Raw genomic sequence first — 20,028 nt, 5'->3', positions numbered from 1 at the left:
GGAGATTAAAATCACCTACCTTATAGAGTTGATGTGAGAGGCAATAATTAATTGCTACCAAAGAGTAAATTCATCTACTATGCTGTAAAGATGGTAGAGATTACATCATTTAATTAATATTTATTGAGCATTTACTATGGCCAGACACAGCGCTAGGTATTGGGAATACAGTGTTGATTCATGGAATTTAAGGACTAATGGGAAACAGGCATAGAGCAGTTAAAAACAATTAAGCAAACAACTTAGAAGTAAGAAATGAAAAAGTACTGGATGCTATTGGAGCATCTAAAAGTAAGACCTAATAAACTTGAGGGGAGAGGTCAGATTTGGGGGGAAGAGCAGATATTTTTATCCATTACTGTATTCCCAGTGGCTAGCTCAGTGTCCTATGCCTATAGCAGACACCGAATAAACTCTAGTACCACTTTCCTTCTTCCTTTTCCATGAAGGAAGTCCTATCTGCCTGCTCCCCCAGTTCCTACTACAATACTGCTCAAGGATTAGGGTTCACTCTCCATGATAAGACCATCTGAGTGCCCGGTTTCCATATCCTGACCCAGTTAGTGCTAGATCAGTGCCATCCACAGTAATTCTTCTGGGATGGTTGCCTGTCTCTCACTCAGGAAAACATGTAGTGCCTTGGGGGCTGGCTTTGGCATCACATGGCTTCTGCTTACCTGAGATGTAGACCTCATTTTTTAATGTCACGCATGCAAACTCCACCCACTTCTTATTCTCACTGTCCAGCTCGTGCTCTGTCATGGGGAGCTTGGCCACCTCCAGGCGGCTGCGCCTCAGGGGATCCAGGCAGGTTACCTCCGCCACAAACCGTTCATCCTTCGTGCAGCCACCGATGATCATGAACACCTCAGACTGGAACTCATGCATCCTGGGCTTGGTGCGCTCCGAAATGATCTGGAAAATCAATGGGAGTACAAAAAGGCAGAATGGTACAGTGGTTCAGAGCTCAGGCTGTGGAGCCAGAGGAGCAGAGCCCAATTCCCAACTCTGCCACCATAGGACCATGTGACTTCACCTCCTTGGGCCTCAGGTTTTTCTTCTGTATAATGGAAATTTTAGTGGTAACAACCTCATAGGTTTGTCATGAGGATTAAATGAGATAATATATTTAGTGTGCTTGGCCCAGGGCCTGATGTATAGTAGGTACTCAATAAAGGTTATCAGTTGTAGATTTTGCTACTTTTTAAGAAGTTCAGATCTGTCTACCATCAAATGCACTTTCCTGCCTCTTCCCTCTTGCTTGGTCAGAAGCACTGAATCCTGGAATTTCATTTCTGGTCACCTTCCACTCCCCCCTGGTTTCAGTTTCTTGATGATATCCCAGACTTCGCTCGCTACCAGGCCTTTTCTGGAAGAGAAGTCCTGAGGGCACATAAGAGCATCCAGAGACTTAGGAGAAAAGAACCAAAAGGGAGCAAGGATGTGTCCAAGGAGGTTGGGGGACTGGGTCCCAACATCAAGCATATGACCCTTCAGAGCCTTGAACAAGCAAAGAAATCCATACCACAGATATCTGAACCCAGCTGAAAGAGCAGAGGTTTGGAGTCAAATACACCAGAGTTCCATCCTGGTTCCACCACCGATGGCCATGTGACCTTGGAGAAGCAACACAATCTCTGTAAATTCCTGTGATCATTCCTATGCTACCATGCCACTGTGAGCATTCATGAGGTTGTGATGTAGAGAGCTGAGCAGAGCACCTGGCACACGCATGGCCCTCCATAGCTAGTCACGGCAGTAGGAGTGGTGGGAGATGTCATATTGATGTAATTAATGAAAAGGGAGAGCTGCCCTCCTCCTGGTTCCAGCCATCCCTGGGCTTGATGGGGAACGTTCTACAGGGGTACTGATAGGAGACAGAGAGGCAGCAGCACCTATTTCCCACGTGGCCAAAGCAGCTACTCTTTCCTACAAGGTTAAGCTGACCTAATATGGATTATGGAACTTCAATCTTGCCCACAGATGGTGACAAACAGTTTACCTGAGTCCACAAGTGGTGAATCCAATCAATAATCACATGTAATCAGATCAGCCAACACCCAACCTCTACTTTCCCAGAAGAGACTTTGTTTTTCTGTGCCAATAGTCAGATACAGTAAACTCTGCATCCTCAGTTATTGAGGCCAGACCGTGGCCATAAAGTATGTGGCAGGACTCTCCTTTATGGGTCAGCAGAAAGGAGTGGAGGTGTGTGGCAGTTTAAATCCTGGGCAATGGGCTGAGACCGAGGGCACTGACAGTGGAAAGGCTGGCTGGGATAAGGGTAGAAGGGGTGGTCCCGAGAACTTGGCGGCACTATGAGAATACCAAGCTGGTAGGAGAGGAATGAGCAATGAGTTGGCACCAAAGACAAACTTGGCCGATCTGAGATTTCTCCCTCCAGCCTCTAAACCTTCCTTCCCACGGCTGAGGGACAACCTCTAGCACCCATCTGGTCCTCTTGCAGGGAGGATTTAGGGATTATAGGGCAATGCTTAGAGGACAGCACTAGCTTCTCAGAACTGGTTCCCTGTGACCCTTACTCTGGTTCTGAGAGCCAAGCCTCAGCCTCCTCTCTGAAGCCCCCCCCATCTTATTCATAGTGTCTGCTCTCCTGCATCAACAGCCTGCTGACTAGCAGGGGACCAAACCAGCCATGATCTTACTCCTGACTCCCAGGGCTGGCATCCCGGTCCTGAGTCCTGGCCTGTGGAAGACTCTGCTCCCACTGACTGAAGCCTGCATTCCTGCCTGCTGTCTGCATCTCCCCATAATATCTGTCCTCGATTGCCCACACTACCTTCCCAACCACTTACCCTGTAAGCCACTTGACATTATTTTCAATGTCATTTTGTTCTTTCCTCCAGGAAGCCATTCTTGCCTTTCCACACCTGTTCCCACAGTCCTGAATTTCCCTATCACAGCGCTTTTCACCCTCATGTAATTTATTCTAATGTCCCTGATGGCAGGGATAGCCCTTTTCTCCAATGGATCCTCAGCACCAAGAACAGTGCCTGGAGCTTGTGGGTTTCCATAAATGTTGGCTGAATGAATGAATGAATGAATGGGCAAGTTAGTTAACCCAGGACCTGATAAAGACTTTTTTTTCCAGTCTAGATCATTGTGGTAACCAGCTTCCACAATGGCCCCCAGCAATCCCCACCTCCTGGCATTTACATCCTATGTTGTTCCCTCCACATTGTTCCTGGGTTGATCTCTATGCCAATAGAATACAATAGTGTTGGTATACCACTTCTGAAATTAGGTTATGAAGGCACTACAGCTTCCATCTTGACAGCTCTCTCAGTCCTTCTTGGGTCATTTGCTCTAAAGAAAGACAGCTGCAATGGAGAAGCCCAAGTAGCAAGAAGATGAGGCTTCCAGCCAACAGCCAGCAAGGAAGTGACTTCTGTCAACAATCCTGCGAGGGAACTTGCAAGTGGATCCTCCAGCCCCGTTTGAGCTTGAGATGACTAACTGCAGCCCCGGCCAACAGACTGACTGCAACTTCAGAAGAGACCCTGCGCCAGAATCACCCAGCTGCATCACTCCCAGATTCCTGCAAACTGTGAGATAATAAATGTTTGTTGTTTTAAACAGCTGTTTGGGGATAATTTGTTGCACAGCAATAGATAACTAATACAATCATCTAGTTGATGGGACTGGCTGGGTATTGAGACCTGCCTTGTAACTCGGAACCACAGGACTGCCAGATGGTGGCACCATTACCAAATTGTAAGTTCAGCTACGTTTTGCAAAATATTAACCCCAAAGGCATGACAAACGCCAATCTGAAGTCAGAGATGGGCAAGTTTGTTGCAGACACACGGAAGTAAGTGTTTGCCAAAGAATCACATGCAACCATCAGGGCCTACACAGTTTATTTTCAGATTGTTAGAAGTAGAGCAAAAAAGTTTCCCCTTATTGACTACTCATTGTCCAAAGAACCTATGTGAGAGCACCAAACAGAAGTGACCAAACTGCTTGGATAAAGCTCCTCAGGGTGAGCTTCTGCCCCGCTGCCCTCAGGAGTAGGTCCTCCTGACAGCACACATATCAGAGCAGCCTTTGGTATAGATCAAGTTGGTCCCTGGAGACTTAGGAGGCAATGAAATGAAGGGGTAACTTTCTCTGCCCCAAAAGACCTCTCCCAATGAAGGTACCAGCTACTACTCCTAAATCAAATGTAAGTTGACATTTGCTTTTAGGGTTCTAAAACTTCCTTCTGTTACCACCTCCATGAGCTCAGAGGAGGGACAAGGTTAAAATGGAGAGATAATGATAGGACAAGCAGGGTTAAAGTTTGGGAAAGGAAGGTTAGGAGGAGAAATGTGTTCACAGAGTATCCTCCAGGCTTACACTAGTGTCATTAGGAATAAAGCCAAGATCACACAAGCAGCGAGAAGGCTGAGAGTTTCAGGGAATCAACTAGCAATGAGACACAACTCAGAGATCACAATGTTTGGTTGGTTCAGTTACCTAGACTATAAAATGAGGATGAGAAAATGCCCTGAGCAGGATTTGGGGCAATAAGGCAGAAAAAAACTAGGACACAATGAAAAGAGAGATTTTAGCCTCAGAGAAAGAAAATGCTTGATTGTGGGAGATAGAGTACCATAAAGAACTGAGTGAGAATAGGAACAGTCTTTATTTCTGGGGCACTTAACATATGCCGGACACTGTGCTAGCACATCTCATTCATTATCTTATTTCATTCTCAAAACAATTCTATCAGTTGGTAGATATTGTTTTCCCCATGTTACAAGGACTGAGCCTTACAGCAGCTAAGTAGCTTGCCCAAGGTCACACTGTAGGTAAACTGTGCAATCAAGATTAAAGCCCAGATCTGCCTGACTGGGAGCTCAAGTTCCTGACATTTTCTAGTTATCAGAATTCTCTCTCCTCCTATATCCAAAGCTTATAATCCCACTCCCCCATCCCCACCCCATTGCAAATACAAAAGGCAGAGCAGATATTTCATAGCAGCAGTTTTGCAGAAGACATAGTAGGGACATTTTATATAAGAGGAAAGCCTTTTTCACCTGCATTTCAGGGAGTTAGGAAATGGGAAGCAGAAACGAAAATAGCAAGAATGTTGAAAGTACAGTTGATCAAGACCCTATACTTTGGTTTTTTTTTTTAGTTTTTAAAAAAATTTATTTATTTTATTTTATTTACTTTTGGCTGTGTTGGGTCTTTGTTGCTGTGCGTGGGCTTTCTCTAGTTGCGTCGAGCAGAGGCTACTCTTTGTTGCGGTGCGCAGGCTTCTCATTGCGGTGGCTTCTCTTGTTGCGGAGCACAAGCTCTAGATGCGCGGGCTTCAGTTGTTGTGGCTCGCGGGCTCAGTAGATGCGGCGCATGGGCTTAGTTGCTCCACGGCATGTGGGATCTTCCCGGACCAGGGCTCGAACCCATGTCCCCTGCATTGGCAGGTGGATTCTTAACCACTGCGCCACCAGAGAAGCCCCAAGACTGTACTTTAAATGCTGAACTGAGAGCAGTTGCAGAGATTGATCTTGTCTTCAGGAATATGAGGGCTTTCCCAGTGCTGAGCCAACTGCCAGTGACCCACATATCCAGCATAGGACCCTTGTGGTTATCTGGTCTTTCTCTATCAGTCTGCTTATCACCCTTCATTTGCTTAGTGTCCTGTCTTCTCTGAAAGACCATAAGTTTAGTAAGGTAGAGACTGTTTTATGGTGCTTGGTGCCATGTCTGGCATATAGTTGGTGTTCAGGATTTATTTGTGAAGAATGAAAGTATAGCATATGAAATTATAGCACTAATGGCAATATTAGAAAAAAAATCTCAAATTAGTGACCTTTATTTCTACCCTAAAAAACTAGAAAAGGAAGAGAAAATTCAACCTGAAGTAAGCAAAAGAAAGTAGTCAAGATTAAGGTAGAAATAAATGGAATAGAAAATGTAAAGACTGTAGAGAAAGTCAAGTAAAACCAGAAGCTGGTTCTTTGAGAAAATCAATAAAATTGATAAACCTCTAACCAGACTGATCAGGAGAAAAAAGGAGACACAAATTACCAATATCTGGAATGAGAGCTATAACATCACTACAGATTCTACAGATATTAAAAAGGATAATAAGGGACTACTGTGAACAACTTTATGCCAATAAATTCAGCAACTTCTATGAAATGGAAAATTCTTTGAAATATACAAACTACCAAAGCTCATTCTAGAAGAAATAGATAATGTGAATAGCCTCTTGTATCTATATAGCTATTAAAGAAATACAATTTGTAGTTTGAAGTTTAAAACCTTCTCACATACACAAAAAATTCCTCCTGGTTCTGATAGCATCACTGATAAATTCTACCAAATATTTAAGGATGTGTTTGCAGAGTGAATAAGTGACAATGGATCTGAGGACAACACAGAATTAGAAAAGGACAGACAGAAAAGAAGGGGCTCCCAAGAGGCCTCTGAAAGACAATTCCTAAACTATTTTGGCTAATATTTCTACCAATGGCCTAATGAAGAAGGCTTGGTAGCCAACCTCAGAACCATTGTATAGTGGTATACACGTATGGCTGTTCATGTGTACAAACGTAACAAACTGCCCCTCTATCATTACTTAATGATTATTTTGTTCCTCTCCACTAAGCCTATTCTTGTCTTTATAAAGTTCTGAATACAACCTTTCTTCAGGGATTGTTAAGGAGAACCAGGTAGATACAAGTGATATGTTTATTCACTACCTTGGTACCCATTTATTCATTCAACAAACATTAACCAATCCCTTGCTATATACCAAGGACTCTCCTAAGGTCTGAATGAAAAGTCCAATAAGACATATTTCCTACCGTAACAACCTCCCTGTCTAGAGATATTTACAGATGAGGAATTCAACGGTTAACATGCAGTGGTTGGTGCTATGACAGAGCAATGCTCCAGTGCTATGAGACTGACAGAGGCCTCTGGAGAAGGTGATGCCTAAACTGAGTTTTGAAGCTGGAGCAGAAGTTAACTAGATGAAGAAGAGGAAAAGGTCATTTGAGCCGCACCTGCATTAGCCTGAAGGCTGAAAAAGCGTGTCCGCTTTGGGGAATTACAAGCAGTACACTCAGACTGTAGCAGGAGAGAGAGGTTGCAGATGACACTAGAGCAGCGAGCAAGAGACCAGGCTCAGAGAGTTTAGGCAGAAGTGTGGGCTTTATCCTGAAAGTGGTGGGGAGCCAGTGAAGAGGCTAAGCCCAGGAGTGAAATGATTAGGCTTGAGTTTTAGATCACCCAGCTGATGAATGAATTGCAGGGCGGCCAGATTGGGGGCAGAAAGCTGAGTTTTGAGGAATTCTCAGAGGTTCAGGAAGGAAATAATGAGAGTCTGAACCTAGGTAATGTCAGGGGAGATATAAGAGTCTCAAGGTTTCCCCAGAGTGGACAAACTGGGAAAGCAGCAGCCCTGTGGAATGGCGACTGGACAGGGCACACTCCCTTCATGTGTGTGTCTCCCCCACCAAACTCCCGCCCTTACACAACCGGAAAGGGGAAGGATGTGCCAGGCATGGTGCTGGGTGATTTCCAGATCTCACCTAATTCTCTCAGTAGCTGTCTACCATGTAGTATTATCGGCATTTTACAGATCAGAGATCCAGGGCTTCTGGAACTGCCTGACTCAGACTATAAACATCTACAGCATCTACTTCTTGATGCCCTAATGATTTGTGAGCCAGTCTCACCTGTATCTCTGGGAGGTCTGCTAATTCCTTCACTTCGCTGGTTATATACGGCATCTCTCAACATCAACTCACCTCATTGCCAGAAAGGTGGTACATCCTGGCTTCCTGCAGCAGCGGGAAGACCTCTGGGCATTGTCTGATGAGAGGATCCGCTTCCACCATCTCCACAAAGTACCATGGGTCCAGAAGCGGCAAGCGCACATTCTCCAGGACATAGGGGAGCAAGCAGAGTCGTTCTGACTGTTTGTGCCTGACCCAGCTCATCACAGTCTCAAACACCTGAGACTCTTCTGTCACATAGAGGTCATCGCTCTTCAAGATGTGGTACAGGGTATCCACAGGAAGTTCAAGGAACTCTTCGGAGTTCAGGATCTGCACAAAGTTCTGGATGATGTAACTTTGAACCTGCTTCTTTAGACTGTCCAAGGAATGTGTGTCTGCCAGCCTCAGTATTCCAACACAGTTTTCTGGGTTCAAGGCTTCTGTGAGGAAGCTCGCACAGGCGTCCACCATCCGCAGGAACTAAGAGAACAGAAGGGCAGCAAATCAGGCCAGAAAATGACTAGTCCACAAGGAGGTTTACCAGTGAGTCGTGTGTAGTAGCAAAAATTTAGAAACAACCTTAGTGACCCAAAGTAGAGGACTAGCTAAATAAATGAAAATACATTCATATTTTTGACAGCTGTATGGTCATTAAGAAAGCACGTTGTAGAAGAATAGTAAATGACATGGAAAATGTTCATAATGTATTGAGTTGAAAAATCCATTCACTGAATCTTGATCAAGTGTCTAGATTTAATCAGCAACTTACAGGAAACATAGGGGAAAGAGGAACATGTTAAATGACACCACGTGAATACAATTAGCAAAACCCAGACTGTGGGAAACTCTACAGAGCAACCAGTTCAGTTTCTTCAACAAATACATCAAAAGGGGAAAGAGGAAAAGGGGGGTGGGGCAGGGAGGGAGAGCCGGAGCACAAAAAGAGATTTAAAAGATATATCAACCTACTACAAAGTATGCAGCTTACTTGGATCCCTGACTTAAACAAAATTTTAGAAGAGAAATGTTTACAGTGACCAACATTTGGTGATAGGAAGCAATTATTATTAATTGTAAGTGTGGTAACCGTGTTGTGGTTATGCTTAAAGAAAACTCATCTTTTGGAGCTATATACTGAAATATTTTCAGGTGAAATGAGAAGGCACTTCACAAAATCATACATACATTATGATCCTCTTTTTATAAAGAAAAATATATATTGAATATAGGCATAAAAAAAGACTGAAGGATATAAACCCAAATATTAACAGTTGTTAATCTCTGTGTATCAGGTATCTTGGGACAAATTATGCTGCAGTAACAAACAACCCTCAAATCTCACGGGCTCACAACAATAAATGTTATTTCTCACTCACATTACAGGGCTCACAGGGCTTCAGTCCAAGACCAAGGATGATGGAAAAGCTCTTGACATGCCAGTTTTGTGACAGAAGGAGAAAAAAGATGGCAAACTACACAAAGGCTCTTAAAACTTTTGCTGAGAGGTGGCACATGCCATTTCCACTCACACTTAACTGGCCAGAGTAAGTCACGGGGCAAATTTGTTGTCAAGGCAACAATAATCCTCCCACAGAAACAGGTCCCATAGGAATAGATGGAATATACTGTATAAATAATACAAGGCACCACACTCTGTAATAACACTATGAGATTTTTTTTTTCTTTTTTTCCCTTTTTTCTTTTATTTATTTATTTGGCCGAGCAGTGCAGCATGTGGGATCTCAGTTCCCCGACCAGGGATTGAACCTGTGCCCCCTTCATTGGAAGCATGGAGTCTTAACCACTGGACTGCCAGGGAAGTTCCGAGATTTTTTTTTCTTATTTTGTTTATTTATATACTTTTTAAATCTTCTAAAATGAATAAGTAACACTTTTGTAATAAAAAATTAATTTGTAAAATTGGCTTCCATGACATTTTTAAATTATCATCATCTTCATAAGAATATGAGTCCCATATGCGTATATAGCACTTTACAGCTTACAAAGCCCTTTTGTATTCATCACATTATTTAATACTCATTTTACAGATGAGATGTCTCAAATGCACCTGTCCATTCTATTTGCTGCTCTCTGGAGCTCAGCTTTGAAAGAGTTTAACTTCCTACCTTCCCTCCTTGTCCACTGGGCCCTTTAGAGGGTCAAGTTGTCAGTGTTCTTGGTTCGATCAGTTAGAAGAAGGATGGAAAGAGGGAGGCTGAGGGGACAGGGCCTGTTGGGGAGGGGTGGTCTGAAGACGGGGCCTACTGAGAGTACAGATGGGCCGGCCTGACCAAGTGGGAGGGTGCAGCCTGCAGAGGAGAAACTCTAATGACAGGAGCTGGGGGTGGTAGGGTTATGGGTCCTGAAGGGAGGGGACAGGACTGGTCTTAGGGTGGACCATATTGACTTAGGCTTTGTTCTTCACTCCAGAGCATTCTAGGGGGCACACGTCCCTAATATGGGGGGATCAATCCCAATTGCAAAATATTATCTTACCCTGTCAGACCACACTTTTCAATTGTCAATTCAGAAAACACTGACCTGATGGTCAATGTTGCAGAACGCCTAAATTCTGCTTCAGACCACCCTGTGAGCTGGCCCCAACGGCCTGCAGATCTGCTCCTCGCATGAGCAACTGAGGAAACAGTTGAGACTGAGAAATCTAACACCTGTTTAGTTGTTTGCAGATTTTCAGTTCAAAGAGTAAAAATATAAAACCGAGACCAAGGCTCGCTGAGCCCTCAGAAGCTGTAACCAGAGCCCTCTGCGGCTCTGCCCACAGAGACATCATGAGGGCTGAAAGGGAACTCACTTAGACGGCAGCCTCCAGAGCAGAATGGCAGGTACGCCTTGCCAGCATTTGCCTGAGAAAAAGATGATATGAAAATCAAAGAGATTTTCTAAATATGTAGACTGGCCCTGGGAGGCCCCCTAAGAACCTGGTAACAAGGTTGCCTCTGGGAAGTGGAACTGGTGGGCGGAGTGAGGGTAGACAGGGAGAATTACTTCTCACTGTTTACCTTTTTGTACCCCAATTGGGTGCCATGTGGAGGAATTATCTATTTAAAATAAATGACATTTCTCACAAGTAGAGAAAATACTAGAAAGGAATACATCAAAATGCTAATAGTGGTTATTTCAATAGAGTTTTGTAGATAAAGTTATTACAGTAATTTGTTTTTTAGACCTTGCTGTACAGACCAAGTTTTCTACACTGAGCATGAAGTTGCTTTTAAAATCAGGAAAAAATAAAATAAATACTTTCTTGTGATTTTCAAGTACACAATGAGAAAATAAAATAAAATGTAAAAAAAAAAAAAAGTGCACATACTAGGAGCCAGCCTAACCAGCTCATTTAACACAACAGCACTATAAAGTAGGTATTTATTATCACTGCTGTTTTATAGATGAGGAACAGATTCAGAGAAGTGAGGTAATTTCCTCAGAGACTTACAATGAGAGGCAGAGCTAAAATTTGAAATAATCTTTCTCAGTCCAAAAATGCACGTTTTTACATTATTTCAAGTTGCCTCCGGTCAAATAGTGTGTGCACAGGACAAGGGCTCGGCAGATGCCCAGGGTCATTTGCACACTTCACTGGAAAACTCAGATGGTCTGATCTGTCCAGACCGAGGAAGGCCTGGCTGATAAGATGCCAGTTGCTACCCCTGTGTGATAAACACCAATGAGCAAAGAAGGGAACAAGGAAGGAGAATAGAATCAAGTACCAAAGCTCCCACGTGTGAACAACAGTGACCCAGACGTGTCTCTCCCCACTCAGAAACCATTCATCCACCTGTTCTTTTCCCTAATATGTATTGAACATTATTAGATCATAGGCCCTCAACCAGGGCTGGGGGTACAGAGGGGAGCAGAAAGAGACACAGTGCCTGTGCTCATCTGAGAAGGTAGACCAGTGCGGGAGGCAAGCAGGAATCAAATAATCACATGGAATGTGTAGAGTTACAGCTAGGATAAACACTATGTAACAGTTCAGTGATTCCACTGCCTGGACTGAGAAAGTCCACTCCTACCCCTCAAGCTGTGCCCAGTGTGGCTCTAAGTCAGCACTGGGACTCTCCCTGATGGAGTCACACCTGTCTACTCACCTTCTCCAAATAGCCCTAAGCTCACCTGTCACAGTGCCTTTCTATGCTCCCACCATTTCCTCAGCCAGGACTACCTTTGTCCCTCATTACTACCTGCTAAAATCCTGCTTTCCTCACCCAAGCAAGTCTGACTCTGGGGCCCCACTTTTAAAGAAAGGACTCAGGATAGCTTATCCTAATTGCAACTGAGAACTCCCCTTTTAAGTATACCTCAAAAGGAAGGAAGAGTGAGTACCATGGCCATCACTTTATCTACAGGGCTGTTTCCTTCATTCAGAGTTGTTAGATCTGGGACCAACGGATGCTCCAGAGAGTTTATGAACCCCTACATTGTATGCAAACATTTGTTTGCACATGTGACATTTTTCTGGGAATTGTGTTTGCAGGAGACACTGGGTGGCTCTCTGGTATCCATCCACCCAGAGGACAAAGCCAATACAAGAGGGAGAGCCAACCTGAAGGACCAGAAAGACACAGAGCCAGAGTCTTAATCAGACTGTGCTTTGAGCCTTCCCTGCCTCTGGACATTTAAAATTCTGGGTCGATACTTGGTTAAGAAGGAAGAAGGAGAATGGAAGAGAAGGGAAGGGAAAAGAAGTGGAGAAATCCTACCTATTCATGAAGTTCTTTCTGAAAAGCCATTTCCTCCTTCATGGTTTCTTCAATTGCCCAACATGGAATCAATTCCTCCCTCCTCTGGGCTCTACTAGGCAACTCACTTGCCCCTCTAGCAGAACACTGTACTGCCTTGTACTATGGTCAAGTATCTCAAGGGCAGGTTCTAGGTCATCCGTGTGTTTTTATTTCCAGGAGCACCTAGCACAAACTCTGGCAAAAGGAGAGAAAGAAGGGAAGGAGAGAGAGAGAAAGAAAATATTTTTCAGATACCTAGTAGGTACCAAGATCTATACTAGACAATTTCCCTTCCATTATTTTGTTTAACGAATAAATTTTATTTTTTAATGTATATATTTTAAGTAGGTATTAATATTGCCATTTGTACAGAGGAGGAAATAGAGAATTCAGAGTTGAGTGTGTTGCCCAAGGTCACACAGCTGGTAGGTGGTAGAAGTGATACTGGAGATCACCTGGCTAATTTTTCTCACTGAGCATCACCTTGCCTTTGTGACTGTTGCATTGTTGAGCTAACAAAATTCCAGGAGAGTCTGAAGAGGCCTTATAAGGAGAAGGGTGAGTGGGGGTTCTCCAAGTTGCCTACATTCCCTCCAAAATATGCTTCAAAAACACTTTTGAGTGCGAGGGTTGTGTAGGGCAGCATCATGGGATATCAACCAATGGCTGGGAAACTGCTGATGTGCAGGGCAGTCATGGGGACAAGAACTTGTTCTCTTTAAAAATATCTGGTTTTGGGCTTCCCTGGTGGCGCAGTGGTTGGGAGTCTGCCTGCCGATGCAGGGGACACGGGTTCGTGCCCTGGTCCAGGAGGATCCCACATGCCATGGAGCGGCTGGGCCCGTGAGCCATGGCCGCTGAGCCTACGCGTCCGGAGCCTGTTGCTCCGCAACGGGAGAGACCACAGCAGTGAGAGGCCCGCGTATGGCAAAAAAAAAAAAAAAAAAAATCTGGTTTTGCTTCTTCATATTTAAGATTATTTAGGACTTTAGGGTAAGTTTTCTGTCTCAGCCTGTTCCAATGACACATGAACTTGTTTATTAAAGCTGAGTGATGATAGATAATGGCAACAGTCAACTTCCTATTTGGGAGAACATGTGAGTAAAAATTTACACCCAGGCACCTGACTCTAACAGGGAGACTAAAAATACAATGAAAGAAACCACTTGAAACATGGCTGCAGTTCCCATGAGAAATGTCTGCCTCAAAGAGAGTGCACCCCTCCCTCCCCATCTCTACTGCCCCTCTTCTGCTTCCCTTTATGCTCTCCAAAACCAGGCGTCCTAAAGAACTTCACCACTGTAATTCCACATCTCACTAGAGGTTCCTTCCACTCCAGAATAACTGAAGTACTATTTTGGTCCAAATCAGGAATTCCATTGACCATAGTCCCTACGTGGCCTTGGAGTTCTTGCAAAGGGTCTATAAAGACATTGATATTCTTACCTTCAAGTCCCAACAAATCAGTATATGTGAAGAGTGTGTTAGTTGTTGATGAGATGAATAAAATTCAAATTTATTTGAGAGTGTTTCTGAATTCATTGTGAACTTTTGTCACTATTTTTGTCTTCCCAGACAATAGATACTAAACGTAAAGCCATTCTCTTGTGAGGTCTGTATTGGTATTAAAGAGGGGTCTTCATACAAATTGTAAATTACCACTGATCCTAATCTTCCACCTTTGCCTCTCCCTCCCTCTCAAGCCAGACACCCGCCTCTGACTCTGTGGGAATACACTCTCCCACCCCTCGGATGGCCTCTGCTCCCTCCAGACTTTCAGTCCTTCCTCTAGACTTGACTGAAAGGTCTGCTAGTTCCTGGAAGCTATACAGGGTGGGCAGGAAAGGAAGGAGCTAAGACCTGAGAAAGGCCCACTCGCTAAGGGGGGCAGGTGCTGGGGGACTGGGGCACTTAGAGGTGCACCTACCTCAGAAGTGGAATCAGAGGGAAAGGGGAGGGGCAGTGCCCAAGGGTGTGGCAAGTTTGGTAGAGACTCAGGCAACAGACAGCCCCTGAGTTCCTGGAGGACATAGCAGGGGCCCCAACAGGCTAGCAGGGTGCAACAGGGGATATATGTGGGCTACACTAAGATTCAAGGGGATACATGTGGGTCACACTAAGATTCAAGGGGCAAGTCACAGCTGCGGCTTAGTGACTCAGCCCAGGGAGAGGGTGAAGGCCAGGGAGGGACATCATTGTAAGGACTAAATAGAATGATTGTGTCTGGGACGTGGTTGAGGCTCAGGATGTCGGGGAGTTGAGTATGTGTGCATGTGTGTGTGTGCGTGTGTGTGGACACGTGTGTAGGGCACAGAAGAAAGTACCTAAGCAGGAGCCAAGTCCTGAGAAGCAGGTCTATGAATGCAGACAGCTGCAATAGGTGGGGTAGCAGGTAGAGAAGGTGAAACCTTAAGTCTTTGCTTACAAGTTCCTTCTGCCTGGAATACGCTTCTCCAAACTCAACTGCCACTTGTTGAAATCCTACCCATTCTATGAAGTCCACCTCCTTCAGAGCCAGAAATTTCTCAATTTCTACATTCTGCCTTGGGGTCTGGAAGCTCATTGGGAATCCTCGTTTTTGAGGCTTCAAGGGTAGTAAATGGAGGCAGGTACAGGAGCCAGAAGTTCTGGGCTTAGACCCCAGATCAAAGCTCCACCACTTGATGAGCTGGACTCTCTCTGAGCCACAGTCTCCTCATCTGGAAAGTGTTGGGAATAATAAACCCACCTTACAGGCTCATTAGGAGGGTATTACCTGGCTTGCTCACTCTCAGAAATACTGTCAATTTCAAATGGGATCATGTAGGGGAAAGAACATGATAAATTGCTACTTAAATGTGATCTATATTTACAATTTTTATCTTTATTTCCCCCTGATAGCGTCTCACAAAGTGCCTTGAACGTAGCAGATACTCAGTACTTTGTGGTAGTTAGGTAGCAGAAAAAGTCAGAATCTGGTAGCAACGTGGATTGTATTACAGCCAAAACCCCACATCCCACTTCCTTATTCCACAATCTATAAACAGCAACTAGGGCATTCCAGGCTTACTTACTCAGGGAAGGATGAAAGGGTAGATGAAAGAAGACAATTTTGGCTTTTGTGTTTCTAAATACACTTTTAGAACTTACACTAGAAAAATAGTTTTGAAATACCGATTAGTGGTAATAACTGGGCCCTTTGACCTTCAAAATCTAGAATCCTAAAGAGTGTGTGCAAAAGTTTATGCCAAAACAGTAGAAATAGGAGAATGGATGATAATATAAGAGTCAGCTTTTCCCACACTGGAGGAAATAACAATTCTCAGGCCTGAAAGAGAGAGGAGAAACGGGGAGTCTAGTAATGGAGTGAGAAGCAGGTGTGGGTCCCTGGGAGGATCCCTCTGTCTCAATGCAGGCCAGAACTCCAGAGTAAGGGGGATGCTGGAAGCCCTTAGAGGCTGTGGATATGAGAACAAAAGAACATGTACCCTGACTGCCGAGATGAAATCAGAAAAGCAGAAGGCCAGTAGAGCAGCAGCAGAAGAGAAACTGCAGTGTGTTGTTTCTAGACAAAGCGGGCCTAGGGCAGTTGCTCCGAGCTCTCTACAGCTCCTGATCGGCACAGGAGAGGAAATGGATGCTTCTTGTGTTGCCCCTGAGAGGGACATGGAAATACTGAGAGGATTGGCAGGCCTGAAGAGGCCTTGAAAACAGGACAGAGAAAATGCAAAATGACCAGCAAGGACTGATGGCCAGAACCAGGTGGGACTGGCGACTTTCAGTTGATGCCAGTGGGGAAGGGGCTGATGATCAAGAGACAGACCGATGGGAATGTAGACACTCCAGGAGGTGCCAGCATGGACCCATGATGCGAATGACCACGGTGAGCCTGAGCCAGATGCCCCTTTCTACAATGTTCTGGCACTGTGTAAATGCACCCTGCAACTATATAAGCAGCCCAAATCCTGAACTGATAAGGCTCTCCTGAAGTGGGTTGTCATTAAGTTGCCTACAGCTTCTGCCACTGGTAGAATGGGAAGCTCAGAATAGAGATTAAGTTCGATGTTAGAAAAATGATAGGTTTAGAAAGACAAATATCATATGATATCACTTACATGTGGGATCTAAAAAAATGATACAAATGACCTTATTTACAAAACAAAAATAGATTCATAGACATAGAAAACAAACTTATGGTTACCAAAGGGGATGGGGGGTGTGGGGAGAGAGAAGTTAGGAGTTTGGGATTAACATATACACACTTCTATATATAAAATAGGTAATCAACAAGGACCTACTGTCTAGCACAGGGAACTATACTCAATATCTTGTAATAACCTATAATGGAAAAGAATCTGAAAAAGAATATATATATATACACATATATATGTATAACTGAATCACTTTGCTGTATACTTGAAACTAACGCACTATAAATTAACTGTATTTCAATAATAAATTAAAAACACAAAAAAAGAAAAAGAATAGGTTAATTCACACTTTTTTTTTGCATACCTGAGTTTGTAGCCTAAGATTTAGACCCCTATACTAATTGGAATTCAAGAACAATACAAAATTTAAAAACAGGCAAAACTAATCCATGGTGGCATGGCTAGAGTAGTAGTTACCCCTGGGGAGGTACTTCCTGGGGAGGGCATGAGGGAGCATTTTGAGATGCCAGGAATGCTCTAGAGCTTGATCTGGGTGGTAGTTACAAGGTTCTATACCTAAATAAGAAAAATCATCAAGCTGTACACTTAAGATATGCACATTTTACTGAACATAAGTTATGCCTAAAAATTTAAAAGAGCAAACATTGAGATCAAACACAGAAATGCAAAGTTAAGAGAGATGCTCTGTGGGCAGCAGTAGGCTCACTGGGGAGACACCTGGTAACCCCAAGTGTCCAAGATTCCCCAGAGGGAGTTGGGTGAAAGGGTTTACAGCTGTGCTGGTCACAGAGCACCATACTAAAGGCCCCAGCTGCCTTCAGGATCATGGCTTGTTTCAGGCCTCGCTCTGAGGGGTGGATACAGTATGTGTGGTGAAGAACACACAGGCTATGCACAGGAGTTAACTCAGGCTCCTCCTTCTCATTAGCCGTGAAACCCTGAGCATTTCCTTAGCATTGTTGAATCTTATTTCCCTCGTCTATAAATTGGGGGTAAAAATACCTACCTCATTTTAAATGAGATAAGACAGGCAAAATAGTTGTTCTGAAATACTCTGAAAATGGCAACCGTTACTGTCCTGTAGACCCAGGAAATTAACCCTGATTTCTTAACACTCACAGCAGCCACACAGCATCACTGATTGACAAGGGGAACGTGTGGGAGAGGGTGCATCAGACAGTAAACAGGTTGATTTTATCTGGATGGTGGTAAAGAAAGCGTTGGGTTGGTTTTCTTGCCTAGATCAACCGGCTATTCTGATGTTGAGTAGACATCATCTGTGGGTCCCTGTCAATAAGAGCAGAAATTCATCTGTACCTTACAGTAACGGGACCTACTTTTACCTAGGTGCCTGGCTCTTAGTAGGTGCTTAAAAATGAACAAGTGTCAGTATTAGCCTGTGGAACACTTCCTCCTCTACTAGCTCATGGCATTTCCAAGAGCCAGAATTAGGCTTCTTAGTGTCCTGTTGTAGGAGGTCAGGCAAATGTTGATGGCATCTTGAGCAGGTCCTCATATTCAGCTAGTGATGAACCAGAGCACCACATATTCACTGGCTCAACATGGTACATTTATGTACCATGTTCCAAGTACTGGGAAGCCAAGACGCCAACCCAGGCTATCAAGTCAGCCACTGACCACATGGCTCCCTCATCATACAGGTCTCACCAGCATCCATCCTGTCATTAGCAAAAGATACAATAGGAAAATAAGCAATGCCAGGACTTTCACCAAAGTCCCCTCAGACTGCCACCATGATGAAAGTTACATCACCTCCCCATGGGGTGCTGTGAAGACACCACATGAGTCTTCTCAGGCACGGCCCAGGTGATCAGGCTGCCACTCCGACATCCCTCTTTCTTTCCTCACTTCAGCCGTAGGGACTCAGCCTGACCTCCTTTTTCATCCAAGCCCCTTCTAACCAGCTGCTCTGTATCTCGGGGATCCTTCCATCTAAGACTAAATGCAGGATGAGTATGGTCTCCCTGACCTCACATCTTCTTGCTGCCCTGAAGATAAGCTCACAAGCCCTTATTCTTTCATGAGGTTTTAATAATAAAAATGAAACTAACAGATAAGGCAAACTTCCCCAAACAAACATGGCAAAGTCCTCCAAGATTAAAAAATTGCCCAAGTTTTTATAGTCATGGTCCCTGATCTGTAGTCTCTGACCACCTGGCTTATGTAGAGCTCAGAAGCCTAGAAGTCCAGTTAAGGCAAGAGAGGGACATTTGCTTCTCTGGAGCCTCCACTGGGTGACAAGCATCTTAAAATCCCTGCCTCACATGTGAACAGGTTACTTGGGCCTTTTCTCTTAGGTGCTTCTCTTACTTTTACCTTCCCCCAAAACTACTTAGAGAAAATATGTTCCTCACCAAAACTGGCTACTAAATTATAGCCAGGTTACTGCAAATCTCCTCAAGTGGGCAGATCATGCAGTACCTAACACACCCAAAGTTCCCTCCAAAGAAACTGTCTGGCCCTATGCCATACCTCACTGGACCAATGGGCCCTTGACCCAAGGGCAATCAGTGTTAACAGGCTAGCCACTCGTGAAGTGGCCTCACGTGAAAACTCTTTTCAAAGAGCCATAGTGGTGATTGGCTTGGTCAACTGAATTCTCCCTTCTGCCTTTCTGGACTGGGAAATCCTGAGAGAGAAGCAATCAGTGTTTAACAGGAAGAGATTAAGAGGAGGCCTGAGAAGAGAAGCAGAAAATGAGAGAGCAGCTGAGCCACATCAAAGGTGTGAAAATTAAGAAACCTTTACTACTGGATGTCACAGGGAAACCAAGATAATCTGATTCCAGCTGATTTCAGTTCCACAAAGGAGGTATTGGCTTCTGTGGAGGTTCTAAAATGACAAAATAAAATGCCAACTCTGGCACACTTTCCCTGAAAGGCAGGTATTATTGTCATCCTGATTTTACAAATGAGAAAGCTGAGTTTCAGAAAATTTAAGTAACTTGTCCACAGCTACACAGCAAATAAGTGACTGAACTGGGATATAAACCCAGGTTCTGCCTGACTCCAAAGCCCATGTTCTTTCTGTTCCACCACCCTGCCTTATAAGAGACCATTACAGATAACTGTATATGTTTGACATCTAGAGAGACCCCAACGATATTATCCAGCATTGAAAAGAACAAGACAGGGCTTCCCTGGTGGCGCAGTGGTTGAGAGTCCGCCTGCCGATGCAGGGGACACAGGTTCGTGCCCCGGTCCGGGAGGATCCCACATGCCGCGGAGCGCCTGGGTCCATGAGCCATGGCCGCTGAGCCTGCGCGTCCGGAGCCTGTGCTCCGCAACGGGAGAGGCCACAACAGTGAGAGGCCCGCATACCGCAAAAAAAAAAAAAAAAAAAAAGAAAAGAAAAGAACAGGACAGCTCTACACGT

At 44.4% G+C, this 20,028-nt stretch overlaps 1 protein-coding gene across 1 annotated transcript in view; it reads right to left on the bottom strand.

Annotated features, from left to right (window-relative positions):
* KLHL6 (kelch like family member 6) overlaps window positions 1-20,028 on the bottom strand; it is a 54,056-nt gene that overhangs the window by 7,598 nt on the left and 26,430 nt on the right. The window contains exons 3-4 of the mRNA XM_060009977.1: window positions 7,770-8,219; window positions 678-915 (exon numbers count right to left, since the gene is read on the bottom strand). Coding sequence (XP_059865960.1) covers window positions 678-915; window positions 7,770-8,219 — 688 coding nt within the window. The remainder of the gene's footprint in view (window positions 1-677; window positions 916-7,769; window positions 8,220-20,028) is intronic.

Source organism: Delphinus delphis, chromosome 4, assembly GCF_949987515.2.
Source record: "Delphinus delphis chromosome 4, mDelDel1.2, whole genome shotgun sequence".
NCBI classification, from domain to species: domain Eukaryota; kingdom Metazoa; phylum Chordata; class Mammalia; order Artiodactyla; family Delphinidae; genus Delphinus; species Delphinus delphis.
The sequence above is the reverse complement of the archived record's forward strand: the minus strand, read 5'-3'. Positions and strand labels throughout refer to the sequence as shown.